The sequence below is a fragment of the Peromyscus maniculatus genome, chromosome 23 (genome assembly GCF_049852395.1).
Source record: "Peromyscus maniculatus bairdii isolate BWxNUB_F1_BW_parent chromosome 23, HU_Pman_BW_mat_3.1, whole genome shotgun sequence".
Taxonomy (NCBI): Eukaryota; Metazoa; Chordata; class Mammalia; order Rodentia; family Cricetidae; genus Peromyscus; species Peromyscus maniculatus.
The window spans coordinates 38,758,992-38,782,393 of NC_134874.1; the positions used below are offsets into that span (position 1 = coordinate 38,758,992).

At 49.2% G+C, this 23,402-nt stretch overlaps 1 protein-coding gene across 2 annotated transcripts in view; it reads right to left on the minus strand.

Annotated features, from left to right (window-relative positions):
* Positions 1-23,366, minus strand: part of Daglb (diacylglycerol lipase beta) — a 39,295-nt gene extending 15,929 nt beyond the window's left edge. Inside the window, exons 1-8 of one of the 2 annotated variants that reach the window (XM_042268450.2) lie at positions 23,188-23,366; positions 20,954-21,105; positions 12,418-12,589; positions 10,031-10,292; positions 7,054-7,176; positions 4,591-4,718; positions 1,502-1,628; positions 461-544 (exon numbers count right to left, since the gene is read on the minus strand). In XM_042268450.2, coding sequence (XP_042124384.1) covers positions 461-544; positions 1,502-1,628; positions 4,591-4,718; positions 7,054-7,176; positions 10,031-10,292; positions 12,418-12,589; positions 20,954-21,105; positions 23,188-23,282 — 1,143 coding nt within the window. In that variant the 5' untranslated portion in view covers positions 23,283-23,366. The remainder of the gene's footprint in view (positions 1-460; positions 545-1,501; positions 1,629-4,590; positions 4,719-7,053; positions 7,177-10,030; positions 10,293-12,417; positions 12,590-20,953; positions 21,106-23,187) is intronic. The other variant, XM_042268451.2, reaches the window with a different exon arrangement.
* Positions 23,367-23,402: the final 36 nt, after the last annotated feature.

Consider the following 23,402-nt stretch of genomic DNA (forward strand, 5'->3'; position numbering starts at 1 on the left):
GCACTTTGTCATTGAGCCATCTCCCAAACCTCCGAAGAGGTGGGGACACAGGAGTGTACCACCATCTATGGTTCAGTGTGTCTTCTGACCAAAGACCAATCCGATTCTGGGTACAGAAATCAGACGGCGGGCTACCTAGGCATGGGGTGCATCTGGGCGCATCTAAGGAGGGTCAGCAGGAGGTGACCCAAGCAGGTATCCCTTGAGCCTGTCTTGGAATGTGTTGGCATCTCTGATGCCAACAGCTGGTAGTTAACTGGGAACCACCTCCCACGTTTCATCAAGTCCGTGTGCACAGCCCCTGCTCGCTTCCCGGCTTCAAGGCTTTCCTCGGCCGCCTCACACAGTGGCTTTCTCTGTTCCTAACAAAGCTTTCCTCTGCTCCACCTCCCCACCCCCCACCCCCCCATGTCCCACTCTCTGCCCATACCTGAATCTGTCACACACACAGCAACATTACCTGGAGAGACATGGTCCCTCTCACGGCGACCACAACGGCCTCCTTCCTGTGATCCAGAACCACTATGAAGGGCAGCTCATACACCTGGGAGAGAAGAAACCAGCACAAGGCCTGACTCACGGGGACACAGAGCATCTCCCTCTGTCCTCCTGCCTCAGCCTCCCAAGTGCTAGGATTACAGGCACACACCACCACACTTGGCAACTTCAGGACGTTTTTTGTTTTCCTTAAATTACATTTATTCATTTATTCTATGTGAAGAGGGAGTGTGTGTACACACGTCGTCACAGCATGTGTGAAGAAATTAGAAGACAACCTGAGAGAGCTCAGTCTCCTATTGTATGGGTCCCAGGGATTGAACTTGGATCCTCAGTCTTGGAGGCAGACACTCTTACCCACGGAGCCATCTCACCAGCCCGACTACAGAAATCTTAAAAGTTCTGCCAAGAGACTCTGTGGGCCACAGAGTCTGAAAACAGTTGCACTCCACCAAAACAGCAGTTTGGTTTGGGAGTAGAGAAGAGGTTAGAGAGTCACTGAGCAATGCTAACCACAGATCTGAAGCTGGTAGGTACGTAGGGGTGTGTGTGTGCGCGCGTGCGTGTGCGTGCGTGCGTGCGTGCGTGCGTGTGTGTGTGTGTGTGTGTGTGTGTGTGTGTACTCATAGAGGGTGACTTCTATGAAGAATAATCCATCCCAGACCCTGTGGTGCAGACTGGCATTCCCAGTTGTTTAAGAAGCTGAGGCTGAGACAGAAGGAAAACAAATTCAAGAGTCACAGACTAAGTTCCAGGCCAGCCTGGCAACTTAGTGAGAGCATCTCAAAATAAAAAGTAAAAAGAAGGATGGGGATTAGCAAGATGGTTCAGTGACTGAGACATTCACTGATGAGCCTGACAACCTGAGTTCAATACCCAGGACCCATATGCACACACGCATGCATGCATGAACGAACACACACACACACACACACACTACCTACCACTAGATCTCAAAGGACTCTGGGGCCCATGTCTAGACACACCCTATTTGAAACAATACCTTGTCGTGAAAGCTGATGTGAATGAAGTCCCTGTACTGCAGCCCGGTCGTCTTCAGGATGGAGGCAAAGTGGCAGTGGTGCTGGTCCCCTTCGACTGCATCATATTCTATCTCTGTGCTTCTGCAACTAAAGGGAAGACAAAGAGGTGACTGGCAGTCTGAGCCCCTCACCAGAGCACAGTGACCCCCACTACAGGACTGAACTAGAAAGTTCAGGAGGGGAGGGACGACCACTTCTAAGCCATTCTAACGAACGGTTTCTCTTGAGTAGCAGGGGATGGAATCCATGGTCTTGCAATGGGGCAAACCCTTTCATTGAGCTACATTCTTGACTTTCATTCACATTCATTTGTGTGCACGTGCGCGTGCATGCATCCATGGAGGCCTGAGGACACGGGATTTCCTACGCTGTCATTCTGCATTAATTCCTCTGAGACAGCGTCTCTCACTGAACTGGAGCAAGGCTGGAAGCCAGCAAGCCCCAGGGATCCTCCTGCCTCTCCCTCAACCCCACCACAGGGGACACAGGCAGTCTGAACAAGCTTTTCTATGCGGATGCCGGGGCTTTGAACTCCAGGCCTCGTGCTTGAACGGCGAGCACTCACGGACCTTGTACAAGACGCAAGGATGCGGAAGTCAGACGCACCGGGGACTGAGTGTGAGAACAAACTGCTCCAGAGAGTGAAAAGTGACAGAAATATGATATGGGAAACATCATGCAAAATTTCTGTGGCTGGGGCCAGGGAAAGGGTTTATTAGCAGGTCAAGGCACCTGCTGGCAAGCCTCACGACCGGAGTTTGATCCCTGGGATGGGATCTACATGATGGAAGGAGGGAATAAACTCCTGAAAGCTCTGACATCCGTGTACACACACATGCACACAAAACAAAAAAACCTTATTAAATTTTTTTTTTCTTGAACTCTCAAACTGTCCATCAGGAAGTCCCGAAGGCTGCAGCTACCCAGAGGGGACAGACAGGCCTAGCACTCAGATCTTGTTTGTAATTAGCATTGCCAGGCGAAGGGCAGAAACCACTCCAGGGCAAGCACAGGATACAGTTTCAATTCCTTTCATCAGGAACCTTCCATCAAAGCCAAGCCGGCTCAGTGGTAAAGGTGCTTGTTGAGTGATTTTGCCTGAGTTCAATCCCAGAACCCATGGGGAGGCAGGGAACCAGCTCCTGAATGCCGTCTTCTCACCTCCACGTGTATCCACACATGTCTCCGGCATGTGTTAATGATAAATAAAACTTGAAAATTTTCCATCAGAAATGCAGGAAGAGGCCGTATGTGGTGGCACACATTTGTAATCCTAGCACTCGGAGGTGGAGCCGGGAGGATCAGGAGTTCAAGGTTATCCTTGGCTACGTGAAATTCCATCTCAAAACCACCAAAAACAAAAACAAAAAAAAACCCTCAAACAAGTAACTAGGGAAGTGCTCAGAGTGACAGGGACCCATCAAAAGGACACAGGAACCAGCCTGTGCAGTCAGGTTGGGGCATGCGACTTACAGATACTAATTATAGAAACGACAGCAACGAACCACGGCTGTGAATGAAGCAAGAAGCATGAGTGGGAACTGATAGCAAGGAGCAGGCCACCAAAGTTCGCTGTACAGCAGCAGAAACAGTGATCTGAGAAAAACAGCCAAGTCCCCACCCACTCTAGTCATGACCGACTTACAAAAGAACAGAGGGATGCTAAGTCTGGACCTGGTGGCTGAGGACTCAGCTTACTGCGAGGAGGATTTCATCTCAGCACGGGCAAGGCCCTGGGTTCTAGCAGCAAGAAAAAAAGGAAAAGCAGGGCTGATGAGGCGGTTTAGTGGGTAAAGAGTGCTTGTTGAGCAAGCAAGAGGACCCGAGTTCAAATCCACAGAGTCCATGCAACATGCCAGGTGTGGCTGTGACCCTGCAGCACTGTGAGGTGATGGGGTGGAGGCAGGGGGGTGGTTCCAGGTTCAGGGAGAGAACCTATCCTGAGAGAATAAAGTGGAGAGAAGTAGAGCAGGTCACCGACATCCTCCTCTGGTCTCCGAACCCACACACAGGCATGTGCACACACATCATACACATCTGGACATGCACCACTGTCACATATTACACACGTACACATTATTGGGATGAGAAGAATTCAAATACGAGTTCCCATCTGGTTAATAATCAATGACAATATTCTTGACTTTTATGATTTTACCGCAAACGAATGTCCTGAGGAAATTCAGCCAAGTTGTTAACAGATAGAGAAGCATGAGATGTCGGCTCGGCCGGAAAGGTACTTGCCCCCAAGCCTGATGATCTGAGTTTGATTCCCAGGACCCACCCAGAGTGTGATAATATATTTTTTCTTAAAATCCCTCTTGCCTTCAGAGAGTGAACATTTTCCAGACCCTGCAATCAAGTTAATAAAATGCCCTGAAAAGCTGGACATGGTGACGCATGCCTTTAATCCCAGCACTCAGCCTGCCCTTAAGAGAACTAACCTTAATATGCCTTCTATTTCCCATGTAATCAGCTTCTACCTAAGCTAAATGCATAGTTCCACTCTTAAACTGTTTACTCTTCCATGCCGACCCAGAATAATGGAGGTATATGTGTGCTGTGGTAATCACGGGCTGAGGCAGCCAACAGGTTGAGAGTGACCTTAAACGATGACTATCCCATAAATGTTGGAAGCAACATGTAGATATAGGTTGACAACATCTGTATGTGGTTCTGAGTGCTGTTCTGGGTCAGCTGGTGTCGGTGAAATTTTTTTTAAAAGTTGCAAGTGCCAGGTGTGGCAACCCATGCCTTTAATCCCAGCACTTGGGAGGCAGAGGCAGTCATCTTGGTGAGTTTGAGGCCAGCCTGGTCTATATAATGAGCTTCCTTCAGGCCAGCCAGGGGCAACATAGACCTTGTCTTTAAAAAAAAAAAAAAATTAGAGATAAAGCATGAAGTCTGAGGACACAGGATATGGTGAGTCATGGCTCTAGGCAGATTCTAGATAAAGGACTTAGGACTTCTTCTTTCTGTTCGTGAATGTCGATTTTTTTTTTCTTTTAGAGGAAAAACTTTAGGAAAGGATGGCACTAGGCCGACCTACCAGCCGCCCCCGATCCTGCACAGCCCCGTGAACGGGTTTCTGTAGATGTAGAGGGGCCACCCATAGGCGGCGGCTGCGAACGGCATGTAGTGATGGCAGTTTTCCACTTCTGCATCCAAGTCGGCCTCCTGGGGGAGAGATGGGAGAAAACCCTTTTTGTGTGAGATAGCCATGGGCAGGACCAACACAGAGATCTGTGTGTGTGCACTCAGGGTGGGCACATGCGTCCCACAGCACGAGCGTCAGGTCTGCCGTCTGTCCCTGCTTCCTACCTTGTTGGAAAAACCATGTTTGCTGGGTCCCCCCAGCTAGCTGGTCCTCCAGCCTCTCAGAGTCTCCTGCCTCCACCCTGCTGTAGGAACCTCGGGATTACAGACGCGCTCCATACCGAGTCCTGCTTTACGTGAATTCCGGGAATCTGAACTCGGTCAGCCCACTGGGCCACCCACCCCCACACTAAGACCTTAACCCTGAACTCTAACTTCTAACCTTCCTGCTCTTTTCCTCCTGGACTCTCTAAAAGACTCCTTTTCTCTCCATGTGTATCTGTGGGGTACCTGCGTGCATGTGTGTTCACAAGGGTGTGGGCACTTGTGTGTGCCTCTGTGTGCGTGTGGAGGCCCAAGGTGCACATCAAGAATCTTCTTCACTCTCCCACCTTATTCACCCAGGCAGGGTCTTTGACTCAAACCCAGAGGTCACTGACTTGAGTCGTCTCCCTGGCCAGCTTGCTCAAGGATACTCACCCTATCTTCACCTTCCACACGAGAATTACAGAGGAGCCACCTCACCCACCCAGCACTGACATGGGCTCTGGGGACCCAAACTCCAGCCCGCACACCTGTGTGGTAAGTGCCTGACAGCTGAGCTGTCTCTCCAGCCTCTTCTAGGGGAAAAAGTGTTCTTTGTTCGTTTCGTTTTGAAGACAGGGTCTCTCTGTGTACCCCTAGCTGTCCTGTCCTGGAACTTGCTATATAGACGAGGCTAGCCTAGAACTCAGAGAGATCCACCTGCCTCTGCCTCCTGAGTGCTGGGATCAAAGGCAGGCGCCACCACATCTAGCACTTTTGTTTCTTGAGACAAGGTCTCGCTATGTATCTCTGGCTGACCTGGAACTCTCAGATCCACCTGCTTCTAAAAAGCTGGTTTTTAAGTAGCCCCCCGTGGACTCCACCAGAAATGTGGTGAGGGAGGAAGGCAGGGATCCCTGGTGAGTCTTCTGGCTCCTGCGGGAGCTTCCTGCCTGGAGTCCTTCAAGGCTTTCCACCCGGAAACATGGGTACTGTCAACATCTGGAGGAGGTGCGTCACTGGGGGAGGGCTTTGAGGTTTCAAAAGAAAGTAGCTCTCTCTTTGCCTTATGGCTGTCTCAAGATGTGAGCTCTCAGCTACTACTCCGGTACCAAGCTTGCCTGCCCGCTGCTGACAGTCATGAGCTCTAGACCTCTACAAGTGTAAGCCCCAAATAAATGCTTTCTTTCATAAGCTGCCTTGGTCCTAATATACTACCACAGCAACAGAAAAGTAAGGCATGGATTCCTGCCTGGAGGGATCCCAGCAGCATGGGTGCAGACGCTGCCTGGACGCCATGGCAGAGGCAGAGGGGACACACACAGTCTATGGCTTCTCTGTGTTATTTATTTTTGTTGTTGTTGTTGTTTGTTTTCAAGGGTCTGGGGACACGGCTCAGTGGTGTAAATCTGCCTGGTATGTGCAAGACTCTGAGTTCCGCACCCAGCAACACAAGAAGGGAAGGAGGAAGACAGAGACGGAGGGGGGAAGGGGGGAGGGGAAAGGGAAGGGAAAAAGGGGAAGGAAAGAAGAGTGAGTAAGTTTTGTCCTAACCCGGGGTGGCCTGGAACTCACAACCCTACTGCCTCTGCCCCCTATTGCTCAAACAGCAGGTATGCACTGCCAGGCCTGGCATGACTTCCTCTTCGGAGACCATAAAGACCCATGGCAGGAAAAACCTCACCAAGCAAAGCTTGAACTGTTTCTGCTTCCTAGACCTAGAGAAGAAAACACGCTCTGATGTGACTCAGGCCCCACCCTGGAAGGAATTCTTCCGGAACAGAGAACCAAATATTGAATTTCCTACAGTGTAACCTAGACAATAAGCCGGAAGTGGAATACCTGGAATGCCTGGAATCTGGCTGAGAAAGTTGGGTTTCGGTTCAAAGGCTACCGGAACTGTTCTTGGCTACTTCTCTATTCTCTTCTCTCTACTCCCATCTGTCTGTCTGTCTGTCTGTCTGTCTGTCTCTCATTCCTCCCCCTTCCCCTCTCCTTCTCTTTTCTTACACAGGGTCTATTTCTAGCCTGGGACTCACTCTATAGCCCAGGACAGTCTCCTACTCACAATCCTCCTGCTTCATCCTCCTGAGAGTTCCATGCCCAGCTTGAGCTGCATGACTCTGAAGACCTACACAGAGGCATGAACATCAGAGGTGTTTTCTGTCATTACCTGAGACTGCCCTGGAAAGTGGGTGACGACCTCCCGAGGCTCCAGGCTGTTGTTGATATTGTCCTGTTGCTGGTGGAGAAGGGTGAAGCCTGCTGCAATATCACTGGGCACCAGGTCTGTGTCCTGGATGGAAAAGCACAATGGCCTGCCGTAAAACCCACCAGACTGCCCAGAAACCCCTTACCAAGAGCTGAATAGAGTCCACAGGCAGATATGCAAGTACACAGGTACATTACATAGAAAAAGGTATTTATTAATTTTTGTTTATCTGGGACAGTCTCTTGAAGCACAGGATGGCCTCCAGCTCACTAAGTAGTAAAAGATGACCTGGAATTCTAGATCCTCCTGCCTCCACTTCCCAAGTCTAAGCATGTGCCACCACACCCAGCTTGTTTTGAGGCAGGGTCTCTCTTATACTTGCTGAACTGTGTACTCCAGGCTCGCTAGTCTTTGGGCTTCCATCTTACCACAGGAGTACTGGGATTAAAGGTGTGCACCACCACACCTGGCATTCTCATTTCTTAAGCTGATGTGAAGTTTGCATTGATATACACTCTGTGGCAGATTCACGAGGTTGAGCATATGATTACTGGGTACATTGTGCCAAGAAAAAAAAAATCAGAAACCAGTAAAACACTAGCGAGACTTCTCGTGTGGACAAATCCTGAAGTCAGAAATCCTCTACCAGCTGGGCCTGGCGGCACATGCTCAGAACTGCAGAACCCAGACAGCTGAGGCACAAGGATGGCAAGTTCAGGACTAGCCTGAGCTATACAATGAGTCCTTGTGTCAAAAAGAAAGGAAGCAAAGGAGGGAGGGAGGGAGGGTGGGCAGATCAGCAGGCCACAAGAAGAACGCCTCAGTGGGTAAAGACACTTGCTGTCAAGCCTGATGACCTGAGTCTGATCCCCGGAACACACAGAGTAGAAGGAGAGAACCAACTCCTGAGAGTTGTCCTCTGGCCTCTACATATGTCATACATGTACCCACATACACACGTAAGTGTAACTAAAAATGAAAGGAACTAAACTTCCCCATCACCAGCAGACACTTGTAGCCCACAGGAAGGACCACTGGGCCTCTGACGGACAAAGAGATGTCTGTGATCCATCTCCAGCCCTGCATAAAACCTGTCTTGGAGCCAGATGGCAGAGGTGGTGGTGGTGGAGGTGGTGGTGGTGGTGGTGGTGGTGGAGGTGGTGGTGATGGTGGAGGTGGTGGTGGTGGTGGTAGTGGTGGTGGAGGTGGAGGTGGTGGTGGAGGAGGTGGTGGTGGTGGAGGTGGAGGTGGAGGTGGAGGTGGTGGTGGTGGAGGTGGAGGTGGTGGTGGTGGTGGTGGTGGTGGTGGTGGAGGTGGAGGTGGAGGTGGAGGAGGTGGTGGTGGTGGCGGCAGCGTTGCACACCTTTAATCCTGGCACTGGGGAGACAGAGGCAGGTGGATCTCCACGTTCGAGGCCAGGCAGGTCTACAGCCAGGGCTACACAGAGAGACCCTGTCTCGAAACAACATCAATAAAAAAAACCTATCTTGGCAGAGCACACCTGGGATCTCCACGCTCGGGAGACAGAGGCAGAAGGACCAGGAATTCAAGGTCATCTTCAGCTACATAGTGAATTCAAGGTCAGTCTCAGCTACAGGAGACCGGTGGTGACTAGGCACCTTCTCTTCTCCTAGACATCTTGAGACTGGGTTGAAGCACTCTTGTAAAATTCAGGAGCGTGGTTGTGGGTAAGAGCGCTTGCTGCTCTTGCAGAGGCCTGGGGTTCAGTGCCCAGCACCCCCATCAGGTAACCCCAGCTCCAGGGGAGCTGATACCCTCCGCTGGCCTCCCTGGGGTACCTGCATGCAGGCAGCATACACTCACACAAATGCAAGTAATAAAAACAAAAACAACTTAAAGAACAGTTTTACAGGGCACACTTCCTGAATCCCCATGCGAAGGCCACCGCTGTGCGGCCAAGCCAGAGCAAGAGGGGCAGAGAGGGGGACCGGAGGTGCACAGGATGTCGAAAGGAATCTTCTCTTTCACTCGGTTTCAGTACCAAAAATAACGGCAGTTACAACACATCGTTACACAAACGAACACAGAGAGGTGCGGGAATGAGCAAATCCAAGTCCCGGGGCCGCTTCCTAGAACAGTGACTCCCTTTGTACTTCAGTCACTAGTCACGGAAAGTAGTGAGAAAGAGTAATTACTCTTGTGTGTGTGTGTGTGTGTGTGTGTAAGCTACAGGACAATTTGCAGGAAACGGCCCTCTCCTTCTACTTATGTGGGTCCTCGGGATCGAACTCAGGTCATCAGTCTCGGCAGGAACCGCCCTTACCTGCTGAGCCATCTTGCTGAACTGAGAAATTCCTTTCTGATACCCCCCTCTCTGCACATGTCTAGCTGCTGACTGAGCTGGACGGAGGAGACAGATTCTTTCCTAATGTAATCGTGTGCTATTTAGTCCCTTAGAAAAACACCGCACAGGCTGGACTGTAATGGACCAGTGTCAATGAAAGGACACACCTAGACATTGAAAAAGGAGTCGAGAGCCGGGCTGGGGCTCTGCTAGTACGGCACATGCCTGCCGAGATGCATGAAGCCTTGGGTTCCATCTTAGCACCAAATAAACTTGGCGTGGTGATGCCTGCCTGTAACCCCAGCACTGCAGAGGTAGTTGAAGGAGGATCAGAAGTTCAAGGTCATCCTGGGCTACACAGTCAGTTTCAGGCCAGCCTGGGTTACAAGAGATCACATCTCAACAGAGCAAAACAAACAAGGGGCAGAGAAGGCTTGGCCATCCTTGCAGGCCACAGTTGCTGCCTGCCAAGCCCCCCCAGGGGCTTGTACTCCTAAAACCCCTGCCCAAGGGGTCCAGGTCCTCAAAGCCACTTTAGCGTGGCTCACGTGGCTCTGTGCAGAGTGCTCATCTTCCCATGGGAGCATTTACAGAAACAGGAGAAAGAGATCACCGCAGACCCCTTCCGCTTACAGAGAAGTAGGTGGAGAAAAGGTCGGCCGCGCTGGAAAAAGCGACTCTCGCGTTGTTATCGTCCTGCTCCACGCAGCAGCAGCACACCATCACTCTGGTCTCCCACACGCTCTTGGCGGCTGTCTTCAGGCCAGTCAACAACCGGCTTGAGTTGTTACTATCCAGGTGTTCAGGGCAGCCCGGGGGATGTGAAGACGTCTTCCCGCCCAGCGGGTCAAAGACAAAGACGATGGTGACCATGGTGGCAGCCATGACAATCCAACTACAAAAAGTAAAGCGCGGGAAAGGCTTGGTGACTGAGAGGGCTGGGTGGCCTGAGCCCCCTCCAAACATACAAACTAAGCCCTGTTCCTGTACTGCTGAAGGAGAAGCAGACCTCGGAACCTGACACAAGCCATTTTCTTCTAGAAAGTTCCCTCCAAGGGTTCGCGAGATGACTGAGGAGGTGAAGGTAGGTGTTTCTGGCCAAGCCTGAAGACCTGGATTTGATCTCTAGGGTCTACACGATACAAGGAGAAAATCAACTCTTGCAAGTTATCCGCTGATCTCCAACATGTATCATGTCACGCACACACACGTACATACATACGACTAACTACATAAATAAAAAATCAAGTTCCTCATGGATCCATAGCTAACCCAAGTCCCACCAAGACCAGAGAGTTCTGAGGAAAGCCCAGAAAGGAAACAAAGGGCTGAATGGTGGGCAGCATCGCATCCTGGACAGAAGTCACTAGACCTCGTTCTCCAGGTGCCCGACCGTGACCCAGCCCTGAGGTTCTTCACAGTAAAACAAAAAGAATTTCTACATTATCAAACACTCTGATAGGTGTTCCCTGCCCCACATTTAACTATTTCTATTTGTGTGTGGTGTATACGTGTGTGTGTGTGTGTGTGTGTGTGTGTGTGTGTGTGTGTGTGTGTAGAGGTCAGAAGTCAACTTGGGAGGGGGGTCTTCCTTGATCATTCTCCACTAATACAGGGCTCTGACTGAGCATAGAGCCCAATGATGGGCTTGGCTGCCTATGTCCACCACCCAAAGTGCAGGGGATCTGAACCCAGGCCCTAATGCTCTCGTGGCAGGCTTTACCAACTGCACCATTTCCTCGGCCTGAACTACTTCTACACTGCCCAGGGTGTGGCAAGGCTCTGTGCGTTCTCCACTACAATGATGCATGCAGACTCTGCTGTCCCTGCCAGTGTGCCTCAGGGATGGCAGCACCAGCTTCCATCTCCTTATTCATAACAAAAAGGGACAGAGTAGACTGTGGTCAAGATCTTTAGCTTGGTGGTGAGGTGACTCAGAGGGTAAAGGACAAAATTAAAACCTTTGTGAAAACCCGCACTATAAACCTTATTAGACTGCCAGGTGGTGGTAGCGCACGCCTTGGATCCCAGCATTGGGGAGCCAGGAGCAGGAGGATCTTTGAGTTCAAGGCCAGCCAGGGTCTACACAGAGAAACCCTGTCTCAAACAAACAAATGAACCTATTATACACCAACTCAGTTCCTGGCACTGTTTCTCATTTCACCTTTAACCTCCACCCTTCCTTTGGCTTTTAGCTTCTCTTTCTCTCTGTAAGATTTATTTATTTTTATAGTATACATACGTGTGTGCCTGTGTGTACATGCCTGTGGGCACAGGTGCCCCTGAAAACCAGAAGAGAGCATCAGGTAGCTGTGATCCATCTGGTGTGGGTGCTGGGAACCAAACTGAGGCGTCTCAAGAGCGGCAAGTGCTCTTAACCACTGGGTCATCTTTCTAGCCTCTAGCCCCGCCCCCCCCTGCCTTTTTAAAGAATGCATTTATTTATTTTATTTGTGTGTACGTGAGTTGAGGAGTAGCCAGGGCTCTTCTCAACTCAACGCTCCTGGCAGCTGTCTTCAGGCCAGTCGCTGTCTGTTGAATACGTAAGTACGTGACAGAAGGCATTCTCCTTGGTCAATTCCCACTTATTCCTTTGAAATGGAGAATCTCTTTCTCTGCACCCGGGGCTCATGTTTTCTGGGCTAGGCTGGAAGACAGGAAGCCCCAGTGACCTTCCTGTCTCCACTGTCCTTGGAGCTGGGGTTAAAGGTGTACACGGGAGGCCTGGATTTTGACACGGGTGCTAGGAACTGAACTCTGGTCCTCGCAATAGCTTGACCAGTGCTCTTCAGCGCTGAGCCGGCTCTCCAGCCCCTCCTCCTTCTCATGAGAGGGGGATCTTGCAGGAAAGTGAGGACTGGGAAGAAGTGAGCACTCACAAATGTAAGCAGGAAGAAACACCTCTAGGTCTTCACGAACTACTCGGACCCCACTCTGTGCTGGAACATCCACAGGACATGAGGGTGCTGCAAATGCTCAGAAACACACCCGAGGGAAGCCGAGAGGAGGAAGGGCCTCACCTGACTATGACGGTGGTGATGATGCCAATCACAACTGTCTTGTCACATTGGATACCTTTTGCCACCCAGAAGGCCCCTAGAGAAGCCCAGACCATCTCTGGCAGGAAGAGCGCCAGGCGGACATAAAGCAGCTTGGCCATAGACTTCCGAGGTCCAGGGTTACAAATGGTTCCTGAAACACAGAAAAGAATGAACTGCTCACCAGCCTCCTAAGATGCAGAGCTGCCCATCCACAAGGATACAGTTACCAGGGGCTGGAGAGATGGCTGGGCTGACAGAAGTGCCTTCCACAGAAGGATGAGGACCTGAGTTCAGATCCCCAGCATCCACATGAAAGCTGAGAGAAAAAGGTGGTGTGTGTCTATAACCGGAGGGCTGGTGGAACCGTGGAGGTAGGTGGATCCCTGGAGCCCACTGGCCAGTCAGCCTAGCTGAATTAATGAGCTGTAGGGTCACTGAGACCCAGTCTCAACAGGTAAGGTGGGGAGTGACTGAAGACCTCCACATGACACTTCCATATATGTGCACAAGTGTACACACACACACACACACAGAGTACAGCTACAGGGGCTGGAAAGACTGCTCAGCAGTAAAATCATGTACTGCTCTTGCAAAGGGTCTGAAATTGGTTCCCAACACCTACATCAGGCAGCTCACAACCCATATAAATAACTCCAGCCTCGGAGGATCTGACCCCTCTAGCCCTCACGGGCACCTGCAGTGATGCATACACCACACCCAGCCACATACACATAATTTAAACAGAAAATAAATCTTAAATAGAAAAGAATACCGCACCTGAACACCTTTGCATTTTGCTCTACCCACCATTGGACTCCGTATACCTGGAGTAACATGTGCCTAAATTAGAAAGCAAGTGACAAAGCCAGTGGTGGCGCACGCCTTTAATCCCAGCATTCGGGAGGCAGAGGCAGGCGGATCTCTGTGAGTTCGAGGCCAGCCTGGTCTATACAGTGAGTTCCAGGACAGCCAGGGCTACACAGAGAAACCCTGTCTTGAAAAAAACCAAAAGAGGGGGGGGGGAGCAAAACAGAAAAGAACAGAAAGCAAGTGACAAGGTGAAGGATGGAAAATACGGCAGAAGCTGCAGAGTCATCTCTTAGACACACTCAGAGTTAAAACTATTTCTGGCCTCTATCTAGGAAGGACTACATAATTACTGCCCAAACCGGAATACTTCTGAGAACCAAAAGTGGCACTCTGGGTAATTATACAGGAGCAACAGGCACGCAAGAGGACTGTCCCAGGCAGGAAGGGAGAGAGTCACGGAGATTCGGACAGCCAGGAAAATAAGCTTCCTGTCTACTGAACACCTTACCCGACACTTAGCACCACTAAATACTTTAATGTCAATTATTCTTTAATCCTCACAAATTATGGGTGAGTGATTATCTCATTTTATAGAAGAAGAAACCAAGGCTTAATAGATATGTGGTGTGTGTGTGTGGTGTATATGTGAGGTGTGTGTGTGTGTGGTTATGTGTGGGGTGTGTGTGTGTGTGTGTGTGTGGTGTACATGTGTGGGGTGTGTGTGTGTCTCCACTATCTCTCATGGAAGCCAGAGAGGAATGGTGGGTGCTTTTCTCATTCACTCTTCCCCTTGTTTTGTAAAAGGTGATATTTTATTTTTAATTATGTGTATGTGTCTGTGTGGGGGTTGGCATGTGGTAGAGGTACACATGGGGAAGCCAGAGGCTTTGGATCCCCTTGACCGGAAGCTGCAGGCAGTTGTGAGATGCCCAATGTAAGAGCTGGGAATTGAACTGGGATCCTCTGCAAGAGAGTGCAGGATCTGAACCTCTGGGCTTTTTTTATTTCCTCAGCCCTTCCAAGCGTTAGTTTTGGAGGGGCTCTCGCTTCTTCTTAACTCTCTAGGCTGGCCAGCCAGTGAACTCCAGGTATCTGCCTGTCCCCACTCTTTCATCACTGGGATTATAGGCATATGATGGAAACAAAAACAGTGATTTAGAATGTTAGTGCTCAGTGGTGAAGGGCACTTCTGCTCTTCCAGAGAACCTGAGTTTGGATCCCAGCACCAACCTCCCAGCCTCACTGAACTCCAGCTCCAGGGGGTCCAATGCCCCTTCTGCCCTCTACAGGTACTCCCACAGATGCGGCATTCCTCCACACAGACACATTACATAATTAAAAAGAAATCTTTAGTGCTGGACATGATAGCACACACCTTTAATCCCTGAACTTGAAAATCAGAGGCAGGCACATCTCTGTAAGTACAAGGACAGCCTGGACTACATAGCAAGTTTCATGCCAGTTGGGGTTACATGGAGAAACCCTGTCTCAGACAAGCACAAAACGGGGGGGGGGGGGGGGGGGATATTTTTAAATTAGGCGTTAAAGCCTCCTGCTCAGCATTTACATGGTAATTCATCTTTAAATTTTTATTTACACGTATTTATTGTATGTGAGCACATGTGTGCCATGGCACAAAGAGGAGGTCAGGGGACATCCGCTGGAGTCAGTTTCCTCCATTCATCATGTGGGATCAAACTCAGGTCGCCAGGCTTGGCAAAGCAGCGCCTTTACCTGCTGAGCCAGATCGTTCTCACTCTTCCTCTCTGGGGAACAAAGGAAGACTGTTACTAAGTAACAGTGGCTGAGACCCTGAAAAAACAGGAACCCAGACCTCCCCTGTGCTGGTGGGACACTAAATACCGACACATTCTAACATGGTCAGCAACATCAGTGATTGGGACTTCCACACAAAAGCATCAGGCACAACAGTTACCAAATACACAGACGGACAAAAAGAAACAAAAGAGATGGAATGTGTGTAAGTTCCCAGAAAATGAATGAGATATTGACAGAGGCCGCATCTACCTAGTGAAATACCGTTTTAAATTCTTTGACAATTTGGTGTCTGTATGTGGTACATTTTGGTCATTACCCCTCCCTAGTCCTCCCACTCCCCCGGGGACCCCTTCTTCCTGAGAAGTCCCCCTCCTAGTTTCCCATCTTTCCCTCTCTTTTGCTTCCCTGTGATTCACTGAGTTTAATTAGGGTGACCGCCTGTGTACAGGCGGGGAGTTATTCCCTGGAACACGGGCAATTTACCCGTGGCTACATCACTGAAGAAAAATGACTCCCTCTCCCTCAGGAACCATTAACTGCCAGTGGTCCCTGAGCTAAAGGTGGGGGCCTCATGAGTCCCTCTCCATCCTGTGACGGAATGTTGATGGCCTCATCTAGTTCAGATTTTAGAAAAACACATTTATTTTTTATTTTTTTTATTATTATTTTTTTCCTTTTATTTTATTTTACAATACCATTCAGTTCTACATAACATTTTTTTTTTTTTAAAGACAAGGTTTTTTACGTAGATCAGGCTGGCCACGAACTCACAAGAGATCTGCCTGCCTGTGCCTCCAGAGTGCTGGAAGTAAAGGTGTGCACCACCCATGCTTGGCTAGAAAAACACTTTTCCATACTTACTTTTTTCCTCAAGATAAACAGGCTGGTAGGGACCCGGTTACCTCAGCAGAGTTTCTAATTTGATGACCCTCACTCACCTTCAGAGACACCGCTGTATTGGGCTGTCTTCAACAAGGACTTCCTAAGTGTCCTCATTGCGTGGGACATGCATAAGAGCAACAAAGAGAAGGTCTACACCACAGGTTTGTGAATGACAGACACCTTAGCCACTGCAGCCATCTTCTCTGATACAGAAGTTGAGCTATGAGCTCTTAAGACACACAGAGATAGAGGACCCTATCTAGACATAGCAGACATCAGTCCTCACATGGGAAGGGTTCAAGACACAGCAGCCTTGGGCTGGGTGGTGGTGGCGCACACCTTTAATCCCAGCACTCGGAAGGCAGAGGCTGGCAGATCTCTGTGAGTTCGAGGCCAGTCTGGTCTACAGATTGAGATCCAGGACAGGCTCCAAAGCTACACAGAGAAACCCTGTCTTGAAAAAAATAAAAACAAAAACCAACCAAACAAACAAACAAAAGACACAGCAGCCTTGAATGTAGACCACCCCTGGTTATCCCCTCATTTAGTAGCCGCTGTGGAATTTCATGAGGGGAAGTTCTTAAATACAGAATTAAGTGTGGAGGTGCAAGCCTTTCATCCTAGCCCTCAATAGGGAAGCTAAAGCAGGAATAGCATCGTGAGTTTGGGCCAGCCTGGGCTACACAGTAATATTCTGGAAAAGCAAAGAAAACACCACAACAAAAGCAAAACTGTTCTTAACTATGCCACCATATCTCTGACTATGGAAAAGAATCATCTTGGCTCTTCTTTCCACAAACCATACTACAAGGAAGATCACAAGCACTTCTGTGTGTATATGCAAATATACAGGGTAAAACTGATTAATACACATGCACTGTCACACTGGCTTCCCTAAAGTTTGGTTAAATACACACCCACCAAAAAAAAACAAGTTGCCCATTCATTCCATCTCCTATTACAATGATGTGCTTAATGTGTGCGTGCGTGCGTGCGTGCGTGCGTGCGTGCGTATGTTTGAGGCTAAAAATTTTAAAATAAAAAAATCTTCCTTTACTCTTCAGGCTCTTTGCCTATTTCTCTACTGATCAAGGGCCCTTCCCTTATTTCTTACCAAAGCCTTGTTGCTGGGTCTGGTGGCACACACCTGTAATCCCTGTGCTTGGGAGGTAAAGATAAGGGAACCACCCACTGTAGTTCCAGGCCAGTCAGGGCTATTGTGCAAGACTTCATCTCAGGAAGAAGAGATCCAGGGTTCTGATTCGGTTGGAAGGAGTTTGCCTCATAGGCACGAGGCCCTAGGTTCAATCCCCACTGATGCCAAAAAAAAAAAGAAAAAAAAAAAAAAAGAAAAAGGCTTGCTCGACCCATCCATCCATCCATCCATCCATCCATCCATCCATCCATCCATCCATCCATCCATGTATGTATATAACAAGGAAATTGCCTCTTTTTCCTGTGCTACAACCTCCCCACATTTTTTTTTTCAAATTTTCTCTTCATTAAAATTCGTATATACATATTTTGAGACAGGGTCTTACCATGTAGCCCTGGCTGGGCTGAAATTTGCTATTTAGACCAGGGTGGCCTCAAACTCAAGAAACTCATCTGCCTCTACCTCCCTGAGTGCTAGGTTTAAAGTTGTGAGCCACTGTGCCCAACATATAATACCCCTTTAAGAAGTTTTTACTGGCTGGGCAGTGGTGGCGCATGCCTTTAATCCCAGCACTCAGGAAGCAGAGGCAGGTGGATCTCTGTGAGTTTGAGGCCAGTCTGGTCTTCAAAGCAAGTTCCAGGATAGGCTCTAAAGCTATACAGAGAAACCCTGTCTCGGAAAAAAAAAAAAAAAAAAAAAAAAAAAAAAAAAAAAAAAAAAAAAAAAGTTTTTTCTTTAAACATTTATTTATGTGTGTGTTGGACTATCACATGCTTGTGGAGGTCAGAGGGCAACTTGTGGGAATAGGTTCTCTTCTTCCACTACGTGGGTCACAGGGCATGAACCCAGTCATCAGTCCCGGCTACAAGCACCTTTACCTACTGAGTCATTTTGTTAGCCAAAAACCTTACCTATTACATTGATTTAATTAATTAATTTATTTAAGTTTTTGAGACAGGATTTTACTATGTAGCTCTGGCCTCAAACTTACAGCAATCCACTGCCTCTGGCTAAGTGCTTAGACTACATAACAAAAAATTTTCCCAACAGCCTGCCTTGAGAAAATCCGTCCCAGGGTCCTGTGGAAGATGCTATGTCTGTGTGTGTGTGTGTGTGTGTGTGTGTGTGTGTGTGTGTGTGTGTGTGTGTGTTTATCTGAGTGTAGCATGAATCTTAGATGGTCTTATTAATAAAAAAACAAACCTGGAGCCAGGTGTTGGGGTGAATGCTGGAAGATCAGAGAAGCAGAACAAGCCACAGCCACCTCACCTTGCCAATTCCTCAGCTGATTCTGTTTCCTCAGACTGGATGCCTCTCAGCTGAACTGTGCTGCTCAAAAGCCTAAAAGCTTTACCAGCCAAAAGCTTAACCAGCTCTAGTTCCTGGTCCTCACACCTTATATACCTTTCTGCTTCCTGCCATCACTTCCTATGATTAAAGGCGTGAGTCACCATGCCTGGCTGTTTCCAGTGTGGCTTTAAACTCACAGAGATCCAGATGGATCTCTGCCTCCCAAATGATAGGATTAAAGGTGTATGTTAAAGGCCACCATTTTCTGGCCTCTATGTCTATCTAGTGGCTGTTCTTTCCTCTGACCCCAGATAAATTTATTAGGGTACACAATATATTGGGGAATACAACATCACCACACCTGAGGGAAAAGAATCTATGCACACCATGCTCTTTTGTCCCTTTATTTTATTCCTAAGACAAAATTCTATCTACACAGCTTGAGTTCTGTCCTGTCGCCGAGTTCCTCTTTGTCCCTCCTGTTTCTGTCCTCTTATGGCCCTAACTGAGCTCTTCTGCTATTGATCTCATCTTTGTCCTCCACTTCTCTGTTCATGCTCATTCCTTCCTTTCTTCCTCTCCTGATCTGACCTAAGTCCTCCTGTTCCCCCAAACTCTGCCCTGTTCTTTCTTCTCTGACCATGCGACTCTGCCCAGCCCAGGAATCCTGCCCCAGCCTTCACTGCACCCGGTTATGCAAAAAACTGCTCTGCAATGCTGTCTGGCCTGTCTGGGGATGGAAAGTCTGAGCTTCATTTGCACAAGAACAAAGTTATGCATCTACATTCTGCCTGTTCTTCTAGGCTGTAGGGGTATTACCTAGTCCAGATCAGCAGCAGGTTTGCGAAGCTTATACTGTTTGTCGCTAAGGCCTGATAGTGTACGAGTGCACAAGAAATTCATAGAAGACAGCTGATATGTTAAAAGCTGAATATCATCAAATATTCCTTGATATTTGACTTTCCTCTAGAAGAATTCCTTGACCCTTCTAGGTATGGCTTTATCATATACAGCTGAATCTCTATTTCATATACTTACAACCTGCAGCAACTACAAGTGTGGGTCAGCATGCTGGCTAGCACTTTTAGCAAAACATACGCTCTTCATAACCATGTGGCAATTAAAGTAACTATTTGGGGGAGGGGTACTAAGGCCACTGAGCTTATCCCCAGCTCTGAACTTTTTTTTTTTTTTTTTTGGTTTTTTTTGAGACAGAGTTTCTCTGTGTAGTCCTGGCTATGCTGGGACTAGCTCTGCAGGCCGAGGCCTCAAACTCAGAGACCCACCTGCTGGGATTTGAGGTGTGTGCCATCACAGCTCAGCTAAACACTTTCTCAATTTCATTTTCATGCTTGCGTTTGTGGCGCCTCTGTGTGCACTGTGTGCATGCAATGCCAGTGGCGGCCTGCAGACAGCCTCGAAGCCCCAGGACTTGGTTACAGGTGGTTATGAGCCACCTCATGCAGGTGCTAGAAACTTTCTGTAAGAGTGGTAAGTGCTGAGCCATCTCTCCAGCCTCTTCAAAACATTGAGACAGATAGCTATGGGCACACATGTCACACACACACATACGGAGGTCAGAGGACAACTTTTGGGAGTCAGTTCTTTCCTCCTAAGATGTGGGACCCAGAGATGGATCTCAGGTCGTCAGGCTTGGCAGCTGTCCCATCTCACTGCCCCCTTTTCTGCTTTTCAGGCAGGATCGGGGTCTAAAGACTCAGGTAAGCTTTGAACTTGCCATCCTTCTGCCTCAGTCCCCTAGGAAACTGGGGTTACAGGCCTGCACTGCCATGCTCAATTTAATATGTTTTCATAAAATACTGTTTTGGGTTCCAGTGAGAACAGCTCAAGTCACAAATAACAGAGTGTCCAATTCAAGCTGGTTGAATGGACCTGTATCAACTAACACTGGGCATGCAGGGGTAGGACAGACATCAGGGCTTCCCCGGGACAATCTCTTCTGCTGTTTCTGCTCATCTTGGCCAGGAGTGGAGACAACCCCACCCAGAAGAAAAGCAAAATCATGCCTTGCTTTGTTGTTGGGGCCTTGGGAGGAGGGGTCAATTCTGCCCTAGGAAAGGAATTTTGACAACACCCTACCTCAAAAAGATAAGGTGGAGAGTGATTCAGGGAGGCAGCTAATGATGGTATCAACCCCTGGTTTTCACACCACGCCTGCAGATGCCCACACAAACTTGTATATACACCACGTACACAGAGACAAGAAAATGTTCTGATGTCAGCTGGAGTGACAGCTTTTCAACTACGGAAACAGTAAGAACCGTACGCAGCGTGGGGCTGGGGAGAGGGTTCAATGGCGAAGAGCACCTGTAGTTCCTACCACCTGGGTGGAGTGGATCACTAACCACCTGCAACTCCAGGTCCAGGCGATCCAATCCAAGGCCCCCTTCCGACCACAGCAGACACTTACAAGCATGTGTTTGTCCGTCCACACACCCACACCCACACGCAATGTAGAAGGACAAAAAGAACCAATCAACACACTCTAAGGGGGCGAACTGCATGGCACGACAATGGCATTGCAAAACGGCCGTGAAGATAAAAACCAGGTTTCGCACAGAAACCGTGGCTCTTTACCTCTCATGCTGACACACACCATGGCCAACACGGTGCATATGATCACGGCCAGGAGAACAAGGAGCACAATCAAGTAAGTGCTGAGCAGGACTCCCCCAGGACAGTCCAGCTGCCTTCTGTGCACGAGATACAAAGTCAGACTGGCAATCCACCTGTGGACAAAGACGACAGTGGCTTCATAAAACAAGGATATGAAGAAATAAAGGAAGTTAATATTCCCCAAAAACAAGGTGAAGGTTCAACGTGGAATGTAATTTTCATCCGCAGAAAGTCTACCCAGAGCCAGACTGTTGGCACACGCGCAGATTTCTGCTCTTACTCTCTATCTGATGCAATTCATGTACTGGGCATGGCCGTGCACACCTGTAATCTCAGCACCCGAGAGGCAGAGAGGCAGGAGGGTCATAAACTAGAGGCCAGCCTGAGCCTGGGCTGTGTATGAATTCCAGGAACTGTAAGCCGCACAAGGAGCCCCCACTTAAAAAACAAACAGGCTGGAGATATAGCTCAGTTAGTAGGGTGCTGACCTGGTATGCAGGAGCTCCCAGGTTCCATGCCCAGTGCTATACAAACTGTGCACACCTGTAATCCCAGCGCTGGAGAGATGGAGACAGGAGGATGAGAGGTTTAAGATCACCCCCTGCCTCTCCCCACACACACAAAGTAGTGGAGTTCGAGGCAAGCAAGAGATGCAGGAGACCCTATCACTAAACAAAGCATCTATAAAGGTCTGTGGGAAAATACCCATCATGACTTAGAATCATGTGAGTGGTAAGCCAACAAACTGTATGTTTACTGAACTATTCACAGGAGGGTTTGTACATGTGTAGTGTAGCCTACTGTCATTCAAAACTAAGCAAACACGAAGCAAATTGTGAAAATAGCCGATAAAGTCAAAAGGAGAAGTCCTGCGGGCTCCTGATTACATTCTGTAACTCAGCAGGGAACAATGACAGATAGCGGGGACCTCCAGAAGGGAACGATGACTCTAACTTACCCTAATGAAGGCAGGCACCCCTGAGCAGGAAGGCCCATTTTTTAAAGTCATATTTATTTACTGCTGATTTGTTTATTTGGGGAGGAGTGTGTCATGGCATGCCTGCAGAGGGAGGTCAGAGGACAACGTGAAGGAGTCCGTTTTCTCCTTCCACCATGTGGAGTCCTGGGGGTACTGGGTCACTGGGCTTGGCAGCAAGCACCTTTACCCACTGAGCAATCTTGCTGCCCAAGACTGTCCTATTAAAGATTCAAAATCCAAAGCCCTAAGAGGTGTGTCATTGGAGGTGATGGGAATTTAGCTCGGTTGTAAAGCACTTGCTCGGCATGCATGACGCCCTGGGCTCAAGCACTAGAGGGAAAAAGTGAAAATGTAGGATTGGTCGCTTTTCTTTTTTTGAGAGAGGGTCTTGTGCAGCCCAGTTGTCCTCCAACTCAATACACATCCAAGGGTGGATTTGAACTGATGATCCTCTTGCTGTCACTCCCCTAGTTCTGGAAATACAGGGGTGCACTGCCACCACCACTTTTGTGTGCTGCTGGGGATCCAGCAAGGGCCTCATGTATGCTAGATGGGCACTCTACAAAAATGAGTTACACCCCCCGGCCCCTAGGTAACTTCTTCTGTCAGTCTTGCAAACACCAGGGCTCCATGTCAGGAAATAATGGCAAAATGAGCTGAAAAAAAAAAAAAAACAAAACCCGGCCCTGAGAAGTAGAAAGTTCCTAGAAAGAGCTCCCATTCCTTTCTCCACTGAGAATGGTTTTTCCTAAGAACGCTATTCCACGTTGCCAGGCACTAGTGCCGTTAAGACTGAGCATAGCTACGCTTTGCAAAATCAACCTATTACACTGGTTTCTGTGATTTGCTCTGAAATTGCAATTTTTGCAGAGACAGGTACTTCGCTACCCGCCCAGCAAAAAAGACGGGAGTGATGCAAAGTTCCAAAGCTGGGCTCCAGAAAGGAGAGACCTGGAGGCTATGGCTTTTTTGGATGCTCCCGCTTCCCTCACGCTCCTAGTGCCAGGGCTCGGCGCCGCACCCTAGCGCTCATGCCCTGCAGCGCTGAAGGTCCGAGAACACCTGTCAAATGTACCAAGCGTCTGAACCTACGTTCTAGGTGCAGACAGACCTTGCTCAGCAGGCGCGGCTGCCGCTAAGCACCAAGGAGGGGCGACTTTTGTCGCCTTCTCCAGCCACGGTGCGCCCTCCCCGCCCGCACGGCGGCCTCACTTACGACAGCACACGCAGGAACAGCTCGAAAGACCCGGGAAAGACCAGGTCGTCGCTGGCCAGGGACCAGCGCCGGCCGAACAGCACCATCCCCGGCATGGTACACCTCCCACCGCGCCGCCCCAAGTCGCGCGCGCCCTTCTGACTCCGCGGGCGGACTGGACCCCAGGTGCGCGCAGGCGCACGCCTAAATAAAGGCTCGCGCAGGCGCCCTCTGGC